General features: G+C 54.2%; 1 protein-coding gene across 1 annotated transcript in view; it reads left to right on the top strand.

The window, feature by feature from the left end:
• ITPKB (inositol-trisphosphate 3-kinase B) overlaps positions 1–11769 on the top strand; it is a 70285-nt gene extending 58516 nt beyond the window's left edge. The window contains exons 6-8 of the mRNA XM_055725523.1: positions 4969–5070; positions 6528–6599; positions 9297–11769. Of these exons, the coding sequence (XP_055581498.1) occupies positions 4969–5070; positions 6528–6599; positions 9297–9512 (390 nt within the window). The 3' untranslated portion in view covers positions 9513–11769. The remainder of the gene's footprint in view (positions 1–4968; positions 5071–6527; positions 6600–9296) is intronic.
• Positions 11770–18603: the final 6834 nt, after the last annotated feature.

Genomic DNA, 18603 nt, shown 5'->3' with positions numbered 1-18603 from the left:
CTGCTGTGCGGCTAGGCTGAGCCATTAATCCAAATTCCAGCTTGAACGTGTGCCGATCCGTGGTTGGAGCTGTGAGTTTAGCCACAGTTGGTAAGGAGGCTGTATTTATATCCCTGCCTGGAAAAAATCAGCAACGGAGCCCTATGAAATGGGGCAGCCACAAGCAGCAGCACTTTCTGCCGGCACTTGCGTGCCTGTAACCTGCTGACTGCACTTGCTTCCAGCACTGCTCGTGTTTTTGGAGATACCTGCTGGGATGCTTTTGTGTCCCCATGAGATCAGCCAGCCCAGGAGCTTTTTTCCTGGCAAGCAGGCTTTGTGGCGAGGGAGATGTCCAGCATGGCACTTGAACAGAGTTAGGTCTGTGAACATTAGCAATGGCATATGCTTTTTGATAGCCAGTCAACATGAATTAAACATAATATCACGCTTGAGCTAAGGATTTCATCACATGCCTGGACATGGTGTTGGCTTGGCAGCCGAGGGGAGCTCAGCCAAGTTGTTCCCGCAGGAATTCAGGTGTGGGGCAGTGCTGGGGGGCCATGCGGTAGCTCAGGGCAGCCACTTGCTCTTAGTGGAAATGATGACTTGATTTCTACATGTCTCTTGGTTGGAGGAGTTTCTTTCTTTTGATCACAGATGTTTTTTCTCCTGAGTTGGGTGGGATTCTCCCCGAATGCCCATTTCAGTCTCCGGCCTTAAACTTCTGCACCTCTGCTGACTGGAGGTAGCAGTGTCAAAATGATACAATTAAAACAAATGAAGCCATTCCCTGAAAAAGCCTTTGCACCAGACTTTGTAGACTTTCCTGGTAGTGTTCCCCTTCACCTCACCAGTCAAACGGCAAACAAATGCAGATGTTAGACCATGGCTTTAAAAGGTGATCAGCACGAGTGGGTCGCTCAGAGCTGCTGCTTCTGATTACCCACATACCAGATCGCTGGTGGGAAGGGACAAAGTGTGTGGGGTGAAGCCCAGCAGAGCGTGTTGCACACAGGGGGGAGGGTACCTTCTTCGTTCAGCTGTTTCATGGCCAGAAGAGGACAGTGCATTTATCTCTAACTCGACTCTCAGAAACCCAAGGAGCAGCCCTTAGGTTGAACCCCTTCAAGGGTTTTCTGGCAGGCAACGCGAGGCACCCCTGCCCATCCCATGCCCCTGCCTGGGATGCTGTGGGTCATGCTGCCCTGCAACAGCTTTTTGTGGTGCCTGCACTGGGTCAGGACACTTGCCTGCTCATGCAGCTCTTCCCTGGTCTCCCCAGCTCTCCCAAAGACCCTTTGCTGCCCTGGGTGCCACACGCACGCTGTGAGCTGCTCCGGCTCGGGACAACCCTTTGCCTAGTTCCCATTGCTGCTGTTTTGCATTCCCATTACTGCTATTTTGCTGGTGCTTATTATAAAACTGAGGCTATATAAAAAAAGGAGTGGGCCAGTTGGGACCAAAGCTCCCATGTGCTGTTTCTTCTCCCTGCTTTCTTGCTATAATCAGGAATGTTTTTCTATTTATAGTCCAACATGATATATCCTTGGCCTCCAGCGGTGCTTCTCAGCCTGTGATCTGCGGATGTTTAGGGGGCTTTATGGCAAAAGCAGGTCGTATGTGACCCACTTAAAATGAAAAATAAATAAATAAAAAAAAACCCCAAACAAAAAAAAAACCCAAAACCAAAAAAAACCAGTCCAAATCGTATTCCCACACAGGCCAGAAAACACTGTGGAGGGAAATGAAATCTGTAAAGGAGTGGTGAGAGTGGCACCTGTTTTAGCCAGCCAGGAGCAAACTGCTGTGTGATGCGAGCAGTGGATTTTTTCAAAGAAGTGAGGCAGCCCTTTAACTGAAAAATGTTGAGAAGTGCTGGCCTCCAGGAGTAATTATGCTGCTGCTGCTAGGGGCTGACTAATTTGATCAAGGCTCTAATTACTGTAATTCTCCTTAAATCCCTCAGCTTCTGGATTATTTTTCCCTAAGCTAAAGCATTAACAGTTCACGCTGGTTCCCACCTGGCTTTTTTCCTAGTAGGGCTGAAGAACTGGTCGTGCTGTGCCGTATCCCTGTATTTGCCCTATTTCTGGGGTTGAGCCTCCACATTAGGGAAAGCACCTTCGGTGCCCTGAGCTGCTACTGAGTCCTCGGAGGAAATTTCAGGAAAATATTATTTAATGACAAATCTCCCCATGCTTTCTTTCCTGCTGCGGATGCTTCCCTGGAAAGAGCAGGGGTGAATCTGCTCTGCCCCTCGCTCGTGGCCAGAGGCTGATACAGGACAGCACCTTGCCACGTGGGGGAAGGGCAGGATTTGGCCCGGGGTGGGTGGGCTGGAAGGGGGCACAGGGAAGGAGAGGAGCAGCACCAGCCTCTGGGGCGGCGTGGGCAGCTGAGGCAAACAGGCCGCTCAGGGTTGCCAGTGAGGATGGGGACCCTTTCCTGGCTGAGCTCTCGCTTTCCCAGGTGGCCTTGAGCATCTGGTTCTTCCTCTTTAAAATGGAAATATTCCCCTGCAAAAGGAGGTAATGACACTCATCTAACTTTCTGCAGTAGCTTGAAACTGTTAGAAAAGTAGCTATTAATAAAACTGGCACGCTGAAAGTAATACAGGTAATCCCTGGTGACCCAGTTGAGGCTTACTAGAGCTCATTGCAAGAAGTGTCGCCCCAGAGCTCCTGCTCTGGTCTGGGTCACTCCCCATTGCCTGCAGCAAGACCATGGTGGGACGGTATTCCAGGGTCCCAGAACCAGCCCTAAAAACCCTCACCTGACTTTCCCGAGATGGGCAGCTGGTGAGCCCCATCCGAGGCCGGACACAGTGCTGGAGGGAGAGCTGGCTGACCTGAACCCTGCCCCAGTGACGCCAGTGCAAACTGGAATGGCTGGTGGGGCGGAGGTTGCGATATGCCTTATCAGCCCCCCTCACATTTCTGCTGTGTGGAAGCCAGCCCCCTCGGGGCTCAGACACCTGTAAATGTCATGGCAGTTGTCAGCCCCACGGCAGCAACGTCTGGCTGGGCAAGGAAACAGCGGGAGGCGGGTAACGGTGGGAGCAGCGCTGCGGGTAGGCTGCTTGGCTTTCCTGAAGCCTAGATTGCCTTATCTGAAAGGCCATCTGTGATTTTCATTTATTTTTAGGAGCACTTAGAAGTCCATCTCCTTTCTTGGATGCTTTGTGGAAAGTTGTGCTCTTTACATGTGGAATCAGTGCTGTGGCACTTCTCCAAATTGATATCTATCATCCCCCGGGGAGAGGGTGGGTTGAATTCTGAACTACCGCGTCAGGGCTCACGTGACAAGATGTATAGCAGCGTAATGCTCTTCCCCTATACATCGCGCGTATGCCACCAGAGCATCCTCAGTAAGGCCTCCTGCCTGCGCTGCTGCAGCCTGCTGCCTCGTGAGACACAGCCACAAGCAGAGAGCCTGGCTCTGCTGGGTCCACCGGCAGGACGGCTGCTACGGCAGGGAGGTCTCCAGCGAGAAGGTGGTCCCTCGCCCCTACCAACACGTGCTCTGCCAGCTGTTAGCCTTCCTCTTGCATCCTGTGGCAGCACGGTCGGTGCTCAGGCTGGGTCCAGGGTGGTTTGAAGCTGGGTGCATTGGTTGAACCCTGTGCAAACAAAGATTTTCCTGGAGACTAAGACCTTTCACACATTGCTTTTGTTATTGCCTTTGTTAACACTTGCACAAAACACAAGCTGGAACTTGGAAGCGCACTGTGTGATTCGTCCTAAACTGTACCTCAGCTGTGGGTTGGATGCTGGGCTCACCTTGCCCAGCTCTCTGTAGTCTAAGCGCTCGGCCTTCCCCCAAGCTGATCTGGCCACCATGCCCACAGCCAGCCCTCTGTCCAGGGGGATGCACATGGCCCCATCCCAGGACACTTCCCTGGATGGGTCCTAAAGTCCCGCCAGGGCACATAAATCTCTGGGGCAGGTGATTTCATTGTGCTGTCTTCTTTCCTCCACTTTTGCGCTGCTGCTTCATCCTTACTTCATCTTCTCCAGCCCACAGGATGTCTTTATGGCCTCTATCCTATTGCTTTGTTGTGTGCAAATGAGCTGTCTGGAGCAGCAGGATGAAGCTCTGCAAGCGGAGCTGTGAGCAGGAGCACATGTGGTTTAAAATAGCCCCTGTATCCAGGAAGCGAGCTCTGCCTGCCCAGCCTGCAGCCGCTCCAGACAATGGACATGCTGATCCGAAAATCAGAGCCCCAGCAGGACCAGGGAAATGGGGAGCGACCTACAAAACTGCCAGAGGTTCAGCTAGGAGCCTCTGGGTCAGGGCTGCATGCTGTCCCTGCAGATGGCCAAGCTGTGGCATCCCAGTGGCAAGCCAAGTACAGATGTGCCTCTGGGAAGAGGTGGAGGAGAGCACAAGGCTGCTCCCTGCATCTCGGTGCCAGGCTGCTGCCTTTGGGGGTTTGCTGTCCAAGGGCTAGCAAAAGGACTAGTGAGGCAAGACAGCTGTGGGGCTTGCTCCTTGCCTTCATCTCCTTGCTGCAGTGGCTCATGGAGAGGGTTTTTTTGTGTGTTCCTGAGATGCTGTCTCCATCTACACTCAGTTTTGTCCTGCTATGGTCAAGTGTGCCACCCAGGCAGGGGTGCAGCCTGTGCTCAGCCCCAGCAGCGATAGGAGGCCGTTTGGGCACAGTGTGGCCAGAAATGGGTCGTCTCCAGCCTCTTGACAGCGAACACCAGGTCCATGACAGGTAGCTTGCCAGTGACCTTGGCGAGCATGTGATGGTGGAGACTTGCCATTTGCACTGGGGGGCAATGCAGCAGAGCTGTGGGATGATTTGGGATGTGCAAGGCAGAGAGCTGCTGCCCCTGCTCACCCCTCCTCCATAGACGAGTCCTTTAGCTGCCAAAAAGGCTGGTCGCATCCTACTCAGGGGCATGCGTGGCTGCTGAAACACCGGTCCTGCCCTGGCTCCCTCCCTCCCCATCCCACTCACTGCTCTCCCTTCTTTTCAAGAAAGAGGACGGCACTGTGAACCGGGACTTCAAGAAGACACGGACAAAGGAACAAGTCATGGAGGCCTTCAGGGAGTTCACCAGAGGAAACCGCAACGTTCTGGTGAGTGGGGGATGCTGGGGGGGCTCCCTGCTCTTGAGGGGCTGCAGCGTGAGCAATCTCTCTTTAAAAAGCATTAAAAATGGCAAAGAGAAGCTTCGTCCTGGCGCAGGGGTAAGGGGAGAGCAGTGGAGGGCTGGGAGAGGACATGGTTGTTGCAGCAGCACTGCTTGAGCCAGGTCCACGTCTGATGAGGATGCTCAGGGGTTGGCCCCAAAACCCACTGCAGAGGCATAGCCATGTTCTGCCCCCTCGTCCCTGGGGCTGACAGCAGCGTCTGAGCTGCTCTTTCCCACAGTATGCAATGTGGGGGGCTCCCGTCCTGGCAGAGCGGGCTGCCCTGCGCTCAGTCTCGCAGGAAGGGTGGCCAGGGCATCCCCCTGCCTGCACCAGGCACCCTTCGCATGGGCAAGCCACAGCTGGCATTTCCCAAGTTTCTCTGTGTTGCCAGGAGAATAAGAGATGTAGCTGTAAACAATTTACACCAGCTGTGTCAAATATCCTATTTGAAAAAACGCTCCCATTGTCCGGCTTTAAGCTTCACTCCATGAAGCCTACAAACGCAGGGCTCCAGCTGGAGTGGCCCTTGGCACTGTCTCCGTTAAACCAGCCATGCTCGCTTGGACAAGAGTTGCCCAGGCATTACTCCTGGATCTGAAAGTGAAGTCGCCTGGCTGCATTTTATCCCCAAAGATCTTTGAGCACACTCACACCATCATGCCCTGGCTCTGGACAGGGCTTCTTGGCCAAACCATTGCAATACAGTGACCCCCCCCTCATCTCCCCACACAGTCAAAGTGTGAAAATTTAGGTGTGTTGTAGCGGCTAGATACCTGCTGTGTGTGCTCCTGTGCAGATTACCAAAGGGGCCCCTGAGAACCTTTAGTGCCTTCCAGCAGTTTGCAGGGATGCTCGAACTGGCGCGTCGGTCTTGACCTGCATGCTGACTAGTGTGAAAGCCCTTCCACCTACGGTACCGACTTTGCAGAAGTGGTGGTACAGAGTTACAGGAGTGTCTCACAATGCTTAACTAAGTGACGAGATGAAGAGTTGACCTATTAGAAAGAGTGCGGGTGAGAGAAAAAAGCAGCTTGGCTGCACGTGCCCAGCAGCAGCCGCTGAATTAGCTGTTCCCTCCATGGGAGCACCACGGATGCGGTGGGGAAAGTCTGTAGAAAGCACTGCTTCAGCAAAAGCAAATGTTCTTACTGAGTTTTGGAAGCCACAGGAACTCACAGGATGCTGTAGAGGCCAAAAGGATAAGTGAATCCCAAAAGAGGGGACACTCTCCCAGGGACATGTCTGTGGGAGGATGCTGAGAGCAGGGTGGCCGAGGGACACCCTCAGCATCTCTCCACACAAACATGGTGTCATGGATGCAGTGCTGGGAGGGGTGACCTCCCTGCCCGCCCCCCGCAGCACTGACGGCTTGGGTTTGTTTGTCTTTTTTGTAATTCCAGAACAGTTACCTTAACCGGTTGAAGGGTATCCGTGCAACCCTGGAGACATCCCCGTTCTTCAAGTGCCATGAGGTAATACTCGTGTTTAGATAAATCTGCAAGGAAATGCAAACATTTTAATCTGAGCTTGTCCAAAGAAAGAAGAGAAGTCAAAGTCAGAGGCTGTACATTTCTACAATTTTGAGTTTATTTTCACATTTTTATACCCCTGTTTATCAAATACTCGTGGAAATACAGCTGATGACTGAAGTAATGTTCATGCGTCTGACATGGGCTCAAATATACTGAAAACCAATGTTCATACAGATTAAAAGTGATCTAGGAGGAATTCAGTCTGCTTAGGGGTTTATATGACTGGGGAAGATCCCTAGTGTACCAGCACAGTGTGGGTTTCTGGAGAGAAACGCCTGTCTGAATGCACATGGGGTATCATTTGGCTGCCAGTTGCTCCCTGTGATCAAACAAGGCTTCAATGTAGCCATGAATTACAGATATCCCAAAACCGCCTTTGCTGAGCTGGTTGGGGCACCACAGTGAGGACTCTTCCCTTGGAAGGACTTCGCTCCAGAAATGAGTGTCCATGAAATCAACATTTTCTACAGTGAAAATTCAGTTCTGGTGGGAAAACAAAGAGGAAACGCTACATTTTTCAGCTGTTTCAACAGGAATTGGAACGCTCCAGGATTTAATGAAATCATTTTATTGATTTAGCGTTGGCAAAGAGTGTTTGCTATTGCATCTACCTAACAAAACATGAGAGCACGTGTATTGGCATTTGTTGTCTGTGGGCAAAAGAGCCTCGTAGGAACCCTCGGCTCAGAGGGAGCAGGAGCCCCAGCTCCAAGAGCCCACTGTCCCTCAGCCAGAGCCACGTGAGCCACTCCAGCCCCCGCTGCACATGGGGGGTCCTGCCAGGAGCCGGAGGCAGAGGGGGCCGTGCCTCCCGATGGCAGCGCCTGTAAGGCGGTTGGAAGGGAAATGCTGAAACCGACGGTTTCAGGTCAGTTCAATGTGGGAAACAAAATGCTCCCTGAAACCAAGTGCCAGGGTTTTGTTTGAAAACACAGAAACAAAGCAGCCTTTCAAGGAGTTTTTGAAAGGAGTTTCCACTCCTTAAAAATTAAAAAGCAGCAGCTTTGACTTTCCATCCCACTTCGAGACCAAGTGCAGCTGCAGGTCTGCCAAGCTCGGCGTGTCCCTCTGTGGGGCCCTTGCTGGGCAGGGCTCCTCCGAGGAGCTGCAGGAAAATTCGGCGACCCAGGACAGGCGAGCGAAGAACGTCAGCAAAAGGCTTTTCCTTCAAGCTAAAACACTCCATCCTGGCCAAGAGAGGGCTTTAAGAGCTTAGAAGAAGAGCTAAAAGATAAGCATTTCTGGGAAATAACACATATCTCTGGACCCTGGACATTTTCCCAATGCACTGGAGGAGGAAGTCTCCTCAAAAATGTAAATTCATAATAGCTTTTGCAAACAGTACGTGCTTCCCATTCAAAACCCTCATCTAAAGGCAAACCTCAAACTAAATCCTGCTGATAGCATGGATGTGGGAGTCCCCAGTAACATCTAGTGCTGCTGTTTTGGAGGCTGACACCAGCAGGATGCCCCTGGAGCTGTGCTCCACGTACCGGCACAGCTTGTGGGGCACTCCTGGCTCTCAGCACGCTGGGTCCTGTCTGCTAGCAGCTGTTGCGCTCTGGTCACCAAGGTCCCCGTTTGTGATACAAGGGCAAGTGAGCTCATAATCCACCAATTCATGCACGTCGGACTTTGGAAAGCAATGATTATTTGGGCCAGCTCTGAAGTGTACCCATTGGTGCTTTTCTGTACTACTGTCTGCTAAAATCTTCTGACTGGAGGAGCAGATTCAGCAGAATCGTTCACGATGATGAATGGCCTGACAGCGATATGTGTTCCCCAAGCACCGGGAAGCCACAGCGGAGCTGCTGCTGGGCTGGGGCTGTGAACTGGGATGGGCTGGGGTCTGAGCTGGGAGTACCCATCTGCTGAGCATCTCTCTGCTCCATGGGTGGTGAGCACCAGGCTTGTGGGATCTTGTCCCACTGCAACAGGCCTTGAGAATTCCACTGTCAGAGGTGTTTGATGTGCTTCACCTTGCCAAATGCACCCATGGCCTTTCCCCAGGCTTGTTCAGACCAATACTTGCTGCAGGATTTTCCCAAAGGCTGATCAGGACATGAGAGACCCCTTCAAAGCAGATGGGAAAGGAAATTCATGTACACGCACCTCTGTAACTTGCCTCCCCAGAGCGCTGTGAGGATTTTCTGGGGGGAATCTGGGTGCAATTGCGCAGCGTTTCAGGGAAGAGACAGCATATTGCAAGCAACTTGTAGTTGGAATGTACCTATCCCTGTGGTGACATCTGCATAGCTGCTGAGTGTGAGTAGCACAAGCTCGTCACAAAGAACTGGCCTTGGAAAAAATCCCCATCTGAGGGCTGAGACGATTCATCTCATTTCTTCCACGGGGACCTCGACTCAGTTTCCAAAATGACATCTCTGTCTTTCATGCCCATGTTTCTCTGATCCTCTCCTTCTGCCAAGAGCTGGGATTTGTATGAGTAAATCAGCTTGTCTCAATACCTAATTTGCATGTGCAAACACAGCCAGCAGCACACAGAGCTTGCTTTCGCTTGTGCAAGACCGCAGTGTCACCTCTTGCAAATGCAGCCTGAGATAAAGTGTCTGAAAGCCCCAGAGCTGCTGAGAATGAGCCATGGGAACACCACTAACTGGTCTCTCCTCTCTGCAGGTGATCGGGAGCTCCCTCCTCTTCATTCACGACAAGAAGGAACAGGCCAAAGTCTGGATGATCGACTTCGGGAAAACCACCCCGCTGCCAGAGGGACAAGTTCTCCAGCACAACGTGCCCTGGGTGGAAGGGAACAGAGAGGACGGCTACCTCTGGGGGCTGGACAACCTCATTCAGATCCTGACAGAGCTGTCCCAGAGCGAAGACTTGCATTAAAGCCGCGCGTCCGACTCTGCCACTACCCTCAACCTGCCCCTGACTGACTCTTCTGAACTGCACTACAAGACACTTTCCAGCCCTTGCCCTTCCCATTTGAAAGCTATACTCTCCCTATTTAATGTGTTTTTATTGTGGTTTTTTTTAGGTTGCCTTGGTTTGTTGGTGTTTTTTTTTCCCTCTCCTTGTAAATAGAGAGCTAACCTGCCAGAACAAAAGCTGAACTTGAAACCTTGGCTTCACAGAGTCAGTGGGAGCACGTGGCCGTGCCAGCCGGGAGCAGCTGGGGGGTTGCCTAGGCAAGTGCATGCTTTGCCTGTCTGCTTTTGTTGCTTGCACAGCCTGATTTTAAGAGGGATGGCAGAGGAAGGACCCTCTCCCTGTGCTGAGATTGGTAGCTTCATCTCAAAAACACTCAGTGGCCGTGCCCAGGACCCTCTGGCAGCTAGGGTGCATGAGCAAGGCCTGGAGACAGTGAAAGGTACAGGGTGGGAGCCCTTTAGTTGTCTTTGCCAGCACCTTTCAGCCTAGGGAACTGGCTGTGCTGAGTCCTTAAGAGATGCTAGAAGGGCAGATCGGGGTGTTTCTTTGTCTTGAAGACATCCTGTAGAGGTTGCGCAGTTATTTTCGGGTGGCACTGGAGGGTAAGGGGTTTCCTCCTGCTTGCAGGGCCATGTGGTTGGGCACAGGTATTTACCATGGCTGGGTGCTTCCCACCCACGTCCCCCACGCTGGGTGCACTGGTGGGGTGTGCAACACTTCAGGATCCTCTCTAGAGACCCAGCTACCCTGCTGGGAGCTGCTTCCAGCCCTCCTTTGCTGGCATCTCCAGCCCCCCATGGGGAATAAATACATTGGGCAGGGTTGGGGGAGAGAAAAATAGCTTATAAGGGACTACTGTGAGACCTAAAGTAGCCATCCGGGTTGATCAGTCTTTTTCAGCAGCAGCTGAGCACGTGTGTAGAGGTAGCACCACCGATGCCCACCCGGCCCCGGGCAACCCTCCCACCTGGAGCATCTCTGCAGTTTTTATCAACAGCAGGCAAAGGATTACAGCAGCAGAGCAGCTCTTGGGGTTGCTCGTCTTTGGCAAAGCAAAGCTGAAGTTGGGCACCCCCCGGCCTTTCCTTTTTTTCCCCTCAGAGCTGGCTGACTGCTGCTGCTCTCCGACGCTGGCTTCCCAGCCTGCTGGGGCTGTGTGGACGGCCGCTACGCTCCCGCTCCTGCAAAAACACCCCGTTCCCTATTTAGGGCGGAGGCTATTTTTTAACTTCCTGGAACATTTGAACTAAGCGCTTGCCGGAGGCAGAGCTGGTGAGCTAAAGGTCAGCCATCGAGGGAAGCGCCAGGGCAAGCCGGGGGGTCCCCCATGTCGAGGGCAGGAGTGTGCAGCGCAGGCGGCGGTGCAGGAGCTTGTGCAGCTGTGAATCCATGAAGCCCTCACCTGCTCCGTCCTCCAACCCACCATCTCATCTCGCTCCCCCGGAGCGGTGCTCCAGAGCCCCTATGCCATCGTTGTAGGTCCAGCAGCCTCAGTGGGGGAGGTCTTCTCCTGGCAGCAATAAGGGGGAGGAGTTGGCCATTGGGCCATCCAGCCTCTTTCCTGAGGACTGAAGTCTCCTAAGGTTTTTCACAGTGAATATCTCACCGGACAGATGTCCTTAGTTCATCTGACGCCGTTGTAAATGGTTGCACTGTTTTAGCTCCTTGCCAGGCTTTCTAGAATAGCCCATGTGGAAGTGCCTTATAGACTTGCCTCTGTTCCATTAGTGTCATGGAAAAGGTTGGGGTTTTTTTAAGTTATATTTATTTTCTTCCATTTTAATTGCACAAAACACTAAAACTTAATGCATGGAATCCCTCTTTTTTTTTTTTTTTTAACTGTGTTTTTAGTTTTTAAACCATCCCTTTTCCAGCTTTGGAGAAAGGGTGTGAACAGATATGCATAGATACGTACCACTTACCGCTGTACTTTAGCTTGGAACTGTTCTTATGTATGTATATTATTTTTTAAGCCTGTTTATAAACCAGATTCCTTGCTTCGTGGCTTCGAAAGAAGCAGATTGTTCTTCTCAGATGTCTCATGCCTTCCTGGAGGCTGGAAGGGTTGCTGTGAGGGATTTTCCCTGCTCCCACCACCCCTCTCGGTCATTGAGTAATACAGAAAAAAAATATGAACCGGTCTGAAACACCAACGCACCGTGCCTGTAAAAAAAATCCTGTAACTTTGCAAATAAAGGCATATGGGAAGCATTCACCTGGTGTACAGCCTGCGTCCGCCTCGCGCAGCTTGCAGCAGCCTGAGAACAAGGCAGGAGCCAGCTTTCATGTCCGTGGTGATTTTGGGGGGAATCGGGCTCCAGCTTTGGCTACCCCAGCATGTGCCGGGAGTAGTGCTGCGTAAAAGCAAGAGCAGGGAAAGATCCCGTGCCGGGGACAGATCCTGGCAAACGGGCACTGGCTTTGCAGGGTGAGAGCAGAGTGGGGGCTGGGGGGGGTCCAGGCTGGGTGAGGGGCACCCTTGGGAAAGGCCTGAGTTCCTCCATCCCCCTTCTGCAGGAAAGCCCACCAAAGGCAGCTCCACACCAGGAATTTTTTCAATCTTCGTGTTTTTCGGTGGCGCTGTGTTCTGGCTCCTGTTGAGCAGTTCCCGAGTGCCACCCTGTGATTTCTGTGCTCAAGAGTATCAACACACCCAGGGGCATCAGAGCTGCCTGGCACAGCCACACACTTCCCCTGCTCCTCTCCCTCTCAGCCACACCATGGGCAGCGCCAGAGGGAGTGCTTGGGACCAAAGGCTGCCAAAAAACCTCCAGATGAAGGAGAAATCAAGTTGTAGAGCCTGAAAGCAGCTCCAGTCTCTCCTGGTTTCCGTTGCAAGCCCAGGGCAGCAGGAGTCTGTCCTGGGACAGACGTGACGGAGGGGTGCAGGTGGGGTGCCCCGTAGGAAACTCAGATTGAATGACCAAGCCCCCAGAAGCAGCCCAGCATGGGGACCGGTCCCTGTAGCATCACTGCCGCTTGCCATGGAGCCTCTGAAACAAACCGCAGGAGAAGCCCAGCGTGGACTTTGATAAAGACAAGATACCTCTTGGTACGAGAAGGAGCTGGTGGTATTACAGGTAGGAGGCTGTCGTACGGGCACCTGGCAAGCCCCTTGTGGGCTGTGAAGAAGGCGTACGTGTTTCCTATCTGGCTGGCTTGTGCACCACTGCAGCATCCTTACCAACAGCTGATGTTTTACTTACAGCTTGAGGGCCACCAAGAGCTTCATCGGTAGGTGACGACTCTTCCTACCTGTGGAGGAAAGCAAAAGCCTCCCAAACTTATTCAGCTGCACCCTGAAATGCAAAACCAGAAGGTAAAGAGTAAGACCCTCAACCTTGTTCTGCAAAAAAACATCCTTGAGAGTTAAAGAAACACCACGACGTGGTGGTGGAGAGAGGAAGGGAATAAGTCAGGGAAAGAAATGCCTCATGACTGAGCACTGGCATCTGCTGACCCCCAGGCTGATGCACAGGGTTGGGAAGGAGCAGGCTCTGTGCCAAGAGGGGGCTGCCAGCACAGCACGGCACACACCACAGCAAGAGCCCCACTTGCCCCCCACCTGGCTTTGCTGCACCCCCAAAGCGAAGCCCCAGGCTCCCGGTCACTTCAGGGATTAATAAACTAAATGATTAATAAACAATACAGAGAAGGGAGGCCAGCACTTACGTTAATGCAACAAAAAAAACTTTGAGATGTTGCTGAGGTTTCTACCAGTACAGCACAGAGCATCCCAGCACCTCCAGCAGCCTGCTCAAGCTGTAGGTGGGGAAGGGGCACGTAATTTTCTTCCTAATTATCTAGTTAGGTACTACTTGCAAGACTGAACCTCCCATAAACAAGAGGGTGCTGCGGCTGAGCTGGGAGTCACAAACTCTGAAAATGTAAGATTTTGCTGCGGTGGTTGATAGGGGTCTGAGGCTTGTGCGTTGTTAGCAACACAGGCTGGTGGGGTTTGGGGGGTCTCTGGGAAGCACCTCAGGAGGCGTTTTGCACGTGCCGTGGATGATGCAGGGCAGTGCTACTGCCTGGACCCCCATAGCCAGACCCCTTGCACATAGAAAGGGCTGGAAGAGGTTGCACTGCCTGAGCAATGAGACCCCAAACGGAGGGGTTTAAGTGCTTAAATAAATTACTTAAGTCATTGCTACTGAACTACTGCTGGCCGTAGATGAAGGTGTGGGGAGGTGGAAAGGGAAGCCAGGCTGCGCCAAGGAGGGTTTTCTTAAGCTGAGGTGTGGAGTGATGAAATGCTGCAGTTTTGGGGCTGGTGCTGCCAGTGATGGGCTTTTCCCCCTGGAGAGCCCTCAGCTGAGGTGTGTCCAGCAGCTCAGAAGAGCCCCTTTGGTTTTCGCCCAGGGCCCCGGCCCCCTGCCCACCGCAGCTCTGCCCTGGGTGCTGGGGGCGGGGAGGTAAGCAGGGGCAAGGGGGAGCTGCCAGGGTGGGAAAGCACCTGCCTCTGCATCTTACCCCAGGGGTGCGTGGCAGGGGGCAATGTGGGGGCACCATGGCAGGGGTGGCTTTGCAACGGCGTGCCACGATGGCCAAAGAGCATCTGGGGGGCGGGGGGGGCTTAGTAGCCTGGGGATGCTCGCTCTGGTGTGGGGGGATGTGCCTGGCAGCTCCAGGCTCCTGCTGGTTTGGAGGTGATGCATGTGCATGGTGCCCTGCCGGGGAGGCTGGCTGTGCCCCCCACCCCCCAGGTGTCGGGAGGGCTCGTGTTGGGGTGTAACCCCCAAATGGGGCTGTGCTCAGGCTGCCGGGAGCCCATCGCGGCGGTCCCGGGGGCTGTGCAGTGGGCTCGGGGGGTGCAGTGGGCCCCCGACACGGCTGGGGCCGCCCGGCGCTTCCCCCGCAGGCCGGCAGGTGGCAGCGCTCCCCAGGCTGCCGGGGGGGGGCGCTCCCCGCCCCTGCCTGGTCCCCGGCCGCCGCTGCGTTGGGACGTGCCTCCCACCCCCAGGCAGCTTTCGGACTTGGCGCCTGGTTGATGCTCATGTCGGGAGCCAGGGGGTCGTTAAAATGAATGAAACACCTCCCCGCCCGGCGGCTCCATACCAGACCCGCCCCCCCCCCCCCCCCCCCCTACTCCAGAGCATCTCTGGTGGGCGAAGAGCTTCCTCCTGCCCGCATCCCGTTTCTGGGTGTAGGTTCCTGTTTCTAGGAGGGAGAGACTGGGGGAAACACATCCCCCCTCACTGTGTATGTCCGGGGAGGGCAGCCAGCCCCAGCACCGTGCCACCCCAGGGGGCCAGCACCCTGCCACCCTGGGGACCAGCACCCTGCCACCGCAGGGGCCAGCTTTCCAGCTTTGAGTCCCTGGTCTTCTTTGGGTCTGCACTTTGTTCTCTCCCCTGACCCTAAAAAATACAAATTTGTTCTTGTTACTGTGAAATGTAAAAATTACAATTTTTTAAAGCCCTGCAAACGGGGAAGGTAAGCAGGACACCACAGTCACATCTGTCAGTTTGGTTTGTGTTTTTCCCACATGGTTTTAAGTGGATGGAAATGTTCACACTCTGCTCCTCCCAGCAGCATGAGATGCCTACCCTGGGTGGCCAGGGATGAGCCCTGTCATGCCCACGAGTGCACGTCACCCACCCCCATAGTGGGACTGGGGCCGTGGGTCTGCCATCCCCTGCCCTGACCCACAGCAAGATGCTCCCCAGAGAGGCATTGGAGCTTGGCAGGAAAGCGCTGCCCTTTCGGGGGGGGGGGGGGGCTGCTCCTCTGAGAAATGCTCGAGAGGCCAGTGTTGCTTTTATACTGGCAGGTTTTCTCTGTCCACCCCTACCTCCCTCCCCATCTTTTGGGGACCTGTCTCACATGGCTCCTGCTTCTCTCCAGAGAAAAACTGTGCTTCCAGCCTGAAGCAGCCAGAGAGCACAGGAGAGCTGCTGCTGGTGCCACTTTGAAGACAAGCCTGTGGAGGAGGCTCCCCAGTAAATCCCACCCGGGACAGCGATGGAGGAAACTGCAGAAGATGCAGCTCTTGGGCCCCATCAGCTCAGCCCACTGCCTGCACCAGCCCGCCACCTGCTCGGGGCTGGGGCTTCTGCTGCTGGGGCCGCTAATAACGTTAGTCCTGCAAAAGCTCCTTCCTCTCCCCATTGCCTATTGCCAGGGTGCTCAAACACACTTTCCCTAATGGGAAAAATCTTACATTTGAAACCACCTGGATACAGAAGCACAAAGGGAAATCCAGGCACAAACTTATTTACTCAAACAGCTGACTAGAGCCAGAAAACAAAAAGCAAATACTTTCATTTCTAGCTACTGACCTCCCTGTCAGAAGGTGCTTTTGCTCTGAGATGTTTTATATGCTGCTTTCCATGACTGGAATCCATGGATTTCTCCTGCAGGGATGGACACACACACACACACACACACACACACAGAGCTACTTCTCTTGCGGAAGCAGGGTTTGGCTCAGATAAGGGAATGTGAGAAGAAAAAGCAACAGGAGTCTGTAGCACCAAGATAGAGGTGCACAGATAAGGTCCCGCCTTTGTAAAGGATCTCTGGCTAAAAAACGTTCCCCGCTGGCCATGCAGTACCTTTTGCTAGTGCTAAATTCACACTCTTTTTATGCCCCCCAAAAAGCAAGGGGAGAAGGCAGTATCTGCAGGATGGGCTCTGCAGGGTGGTAACACCATGCGAAGGCAGGCAGCCCCTCGTGATGGTTTGCAGGTACAGCATCCTCCTGCATGCTCTGCTGGAAATCTGCGCCGGAAAAATCCCTCCTTGGCTGCCCAGAGGAGCAGCAGGATGCAGGGACACTTCCTGTGACTGGGTGACATCCATGAGGGTGGAGAGGGGCACCACGCTGCCTGGGTGCTGTGGGCAAGGCTTGGCTCGGCTCCCACCAGCAGCCCCGCAGCTGGGCTGGGCGGCCGGTGTAGGGGACAGTGGGTGGGTGGCAGTGGTGGGTCTGAGGTTTGCTGTGAGCTGGAGGGAAACATCCGGTGGAGATAAGCCAAGTCCCAGTGGGGAGAGACAGGTCAGGGCATCTTGAAGGTGGGGAAGGCCCCGGGGTGACTCCCATCTCCAGTCCCACCTCCCCGGCCTTGGTGGCACATGCCCTGCAAAGCTGTGGTGACTCCTGTGACATTCCCCTATGTGACCCGCTGGGCACAGCATAAATGTGGCAAAGAGCTGAAGTGGCAAAGCACGCAAGGCTCTGCGGGGGCTATTTGCGGCCGAGGGGATGGGATGGGAGGCTGCAGTCAACCACCCCTCTCTATCATTTCTGTTTGGACTGAATCGCAGCAAAACAGTGGCAGTTCTGAAAAACAAAGTGGGTTTTGCTGCTGAGCGAAGATCCGTGCCTTGCTGTGGCTGGACGTCCTTCATAGGAAAAGGTCACCTTGAATGCACAATTACAGGTTTGGTTTTATCTTGTGTCCCCCTTCCCAGCTGGATGTGGGGCTAGTGCACCCAAAATCCCCACTGTTGCACCCAAAATCCCCATTGGTGCATCCAAAATCCCCACTGGTGCCTGCCTCTCTGCAGGAGGCTCATCCTCTCAGCTGTGCTCCTGCGCCCATGACTTGGCCACCTTGGCCCCACCAGCAGCAGGGTTTCCCCAGTCCCAGGGATGCCACTACACTGGTTTGGCTTCATTTTAGCCCTACCATAATCAAACACACGGGAATGTTCACCCCCTAAAAAGCATCTTTTGGGTCACATGCGAGCACAGGGCTGTGGCACCTTCAATGGGCCCCAGTGCCACAGGCTCTCCCAAGTCCTTTTTTCTTGCAGGGGCAACGCACTCAAGTGCCCCACAGCACTGGGTGCCCCACCACCGGTGTGCTGCTACTGCCCACAGCCAGCTGGGTGCACTAAAAGCCGCATCAAAGATGGCAGCATGAGGGCATGAGCTGAAATGCATTGTGTCCCTGGGACAAGTGGGGGAAAGCCAGGCCGTTTCTGCAAAGGCGGTGTGCATATGAAGTCACAAAAAGCCTTACCTTACCTGTCCCCTCCAGCAACCAACCTGCACCACCCGAAAGCATCCAGCAGCCAAGCCCCCACCACAACGCCCAGGGCGGTTATTTTGAGCAGGGTGCTGTGCAAGGACGCATGGGGACAGCTGTGCCACTGCTGCAATAGCACCCGCAGCACAGCACTGGCTCGGCCAGGAAGCACTGGTGGGGAAAACAGGCTCAGCCACTGCCACAGCCTGTCCCTGACCTGTGGGCGGTGGCACTGCAAAGCCCTTCCAGGGCTGGAGGACATGTCATCCCCACCACGCTTCATCTCATGGGGTATAAAACGCCACATACTTCCTCCCACCATTCATCATCCCCAAGCAGATGCTTCAGACGTGCCCTGATGCGACTGCACCGTCTTGCATGTGCCCAACTGCTTTTCCCACGGGACACAGCTTTGCAGGGAGGCTCCCAGTCTCCGTGGCTTACAGGGAGGTCATTAAGGGCTGGAAAGGATGTCTCGTGAGCATTGCGTGCCGGTGTGGTCTGGCCCACGGTGCTGCCGCACAGCGAGCACCCGCAGGGCAGGTTGGTGCCATCCTGTCCTTTGCACCCAAGAGCAAAGCGTGCCTGGGGCTGTGCTGGCCACGGGTGGGACAGGCAGTGACAGCAGCTGCTTCTCTCATCGTCTTCTGCAAAGGAGCCCTGCCTGGTGGGGATTGCGCGTGCGGCCCCACGGCCACAGGAACAGCCTTGTCCTTGGGGGGAGGCCAGCAGGTGCATGGGGGGCAGGCAGAGGTTTTGGCAGGGCAGGTTACGGTGTGCTGCATGGGAGCCTGCCAGGGCACTTGCACGATGTCTCTGCAGGGACAGTGGCTGTCCCTGCTGGCTCCTGTCCCCTGCTCTGCCCAGGCTGCTGCTCAGCAGTGGGCAGGCCTCTGGATAAACAGAATTTAAGCCTGGAATTTGGCATTCATCTGGCTGGCCTGAAACCAAGGCTCATCTCTTAGAAACCTGCAAACCTTTTTTCACGTCACTAGCAGTGACGTGCCCATTTGCACTCACTACCCACGAGCCCACACCTGCTGTGGATAACCTGTCCTGGTGGGTTTGGGAGC

The sequence above is a fragment of the Falco cherrug genome, chromosome 13 (genome assembly GCF_023634085.1).
Source record: "Falco cherrug isolate bFalChe1 chromosome 13, bFalChe1.pri, whole genome shotgun sequence".
NCBI lineage: Eukaryota > Metazoa > Chordata > Aves > Falconiformes > Falconidae > Falco > Falco cherrug.
This window is presented reverse-complemented; position numbering and strand designations above follow the sequence as displayed.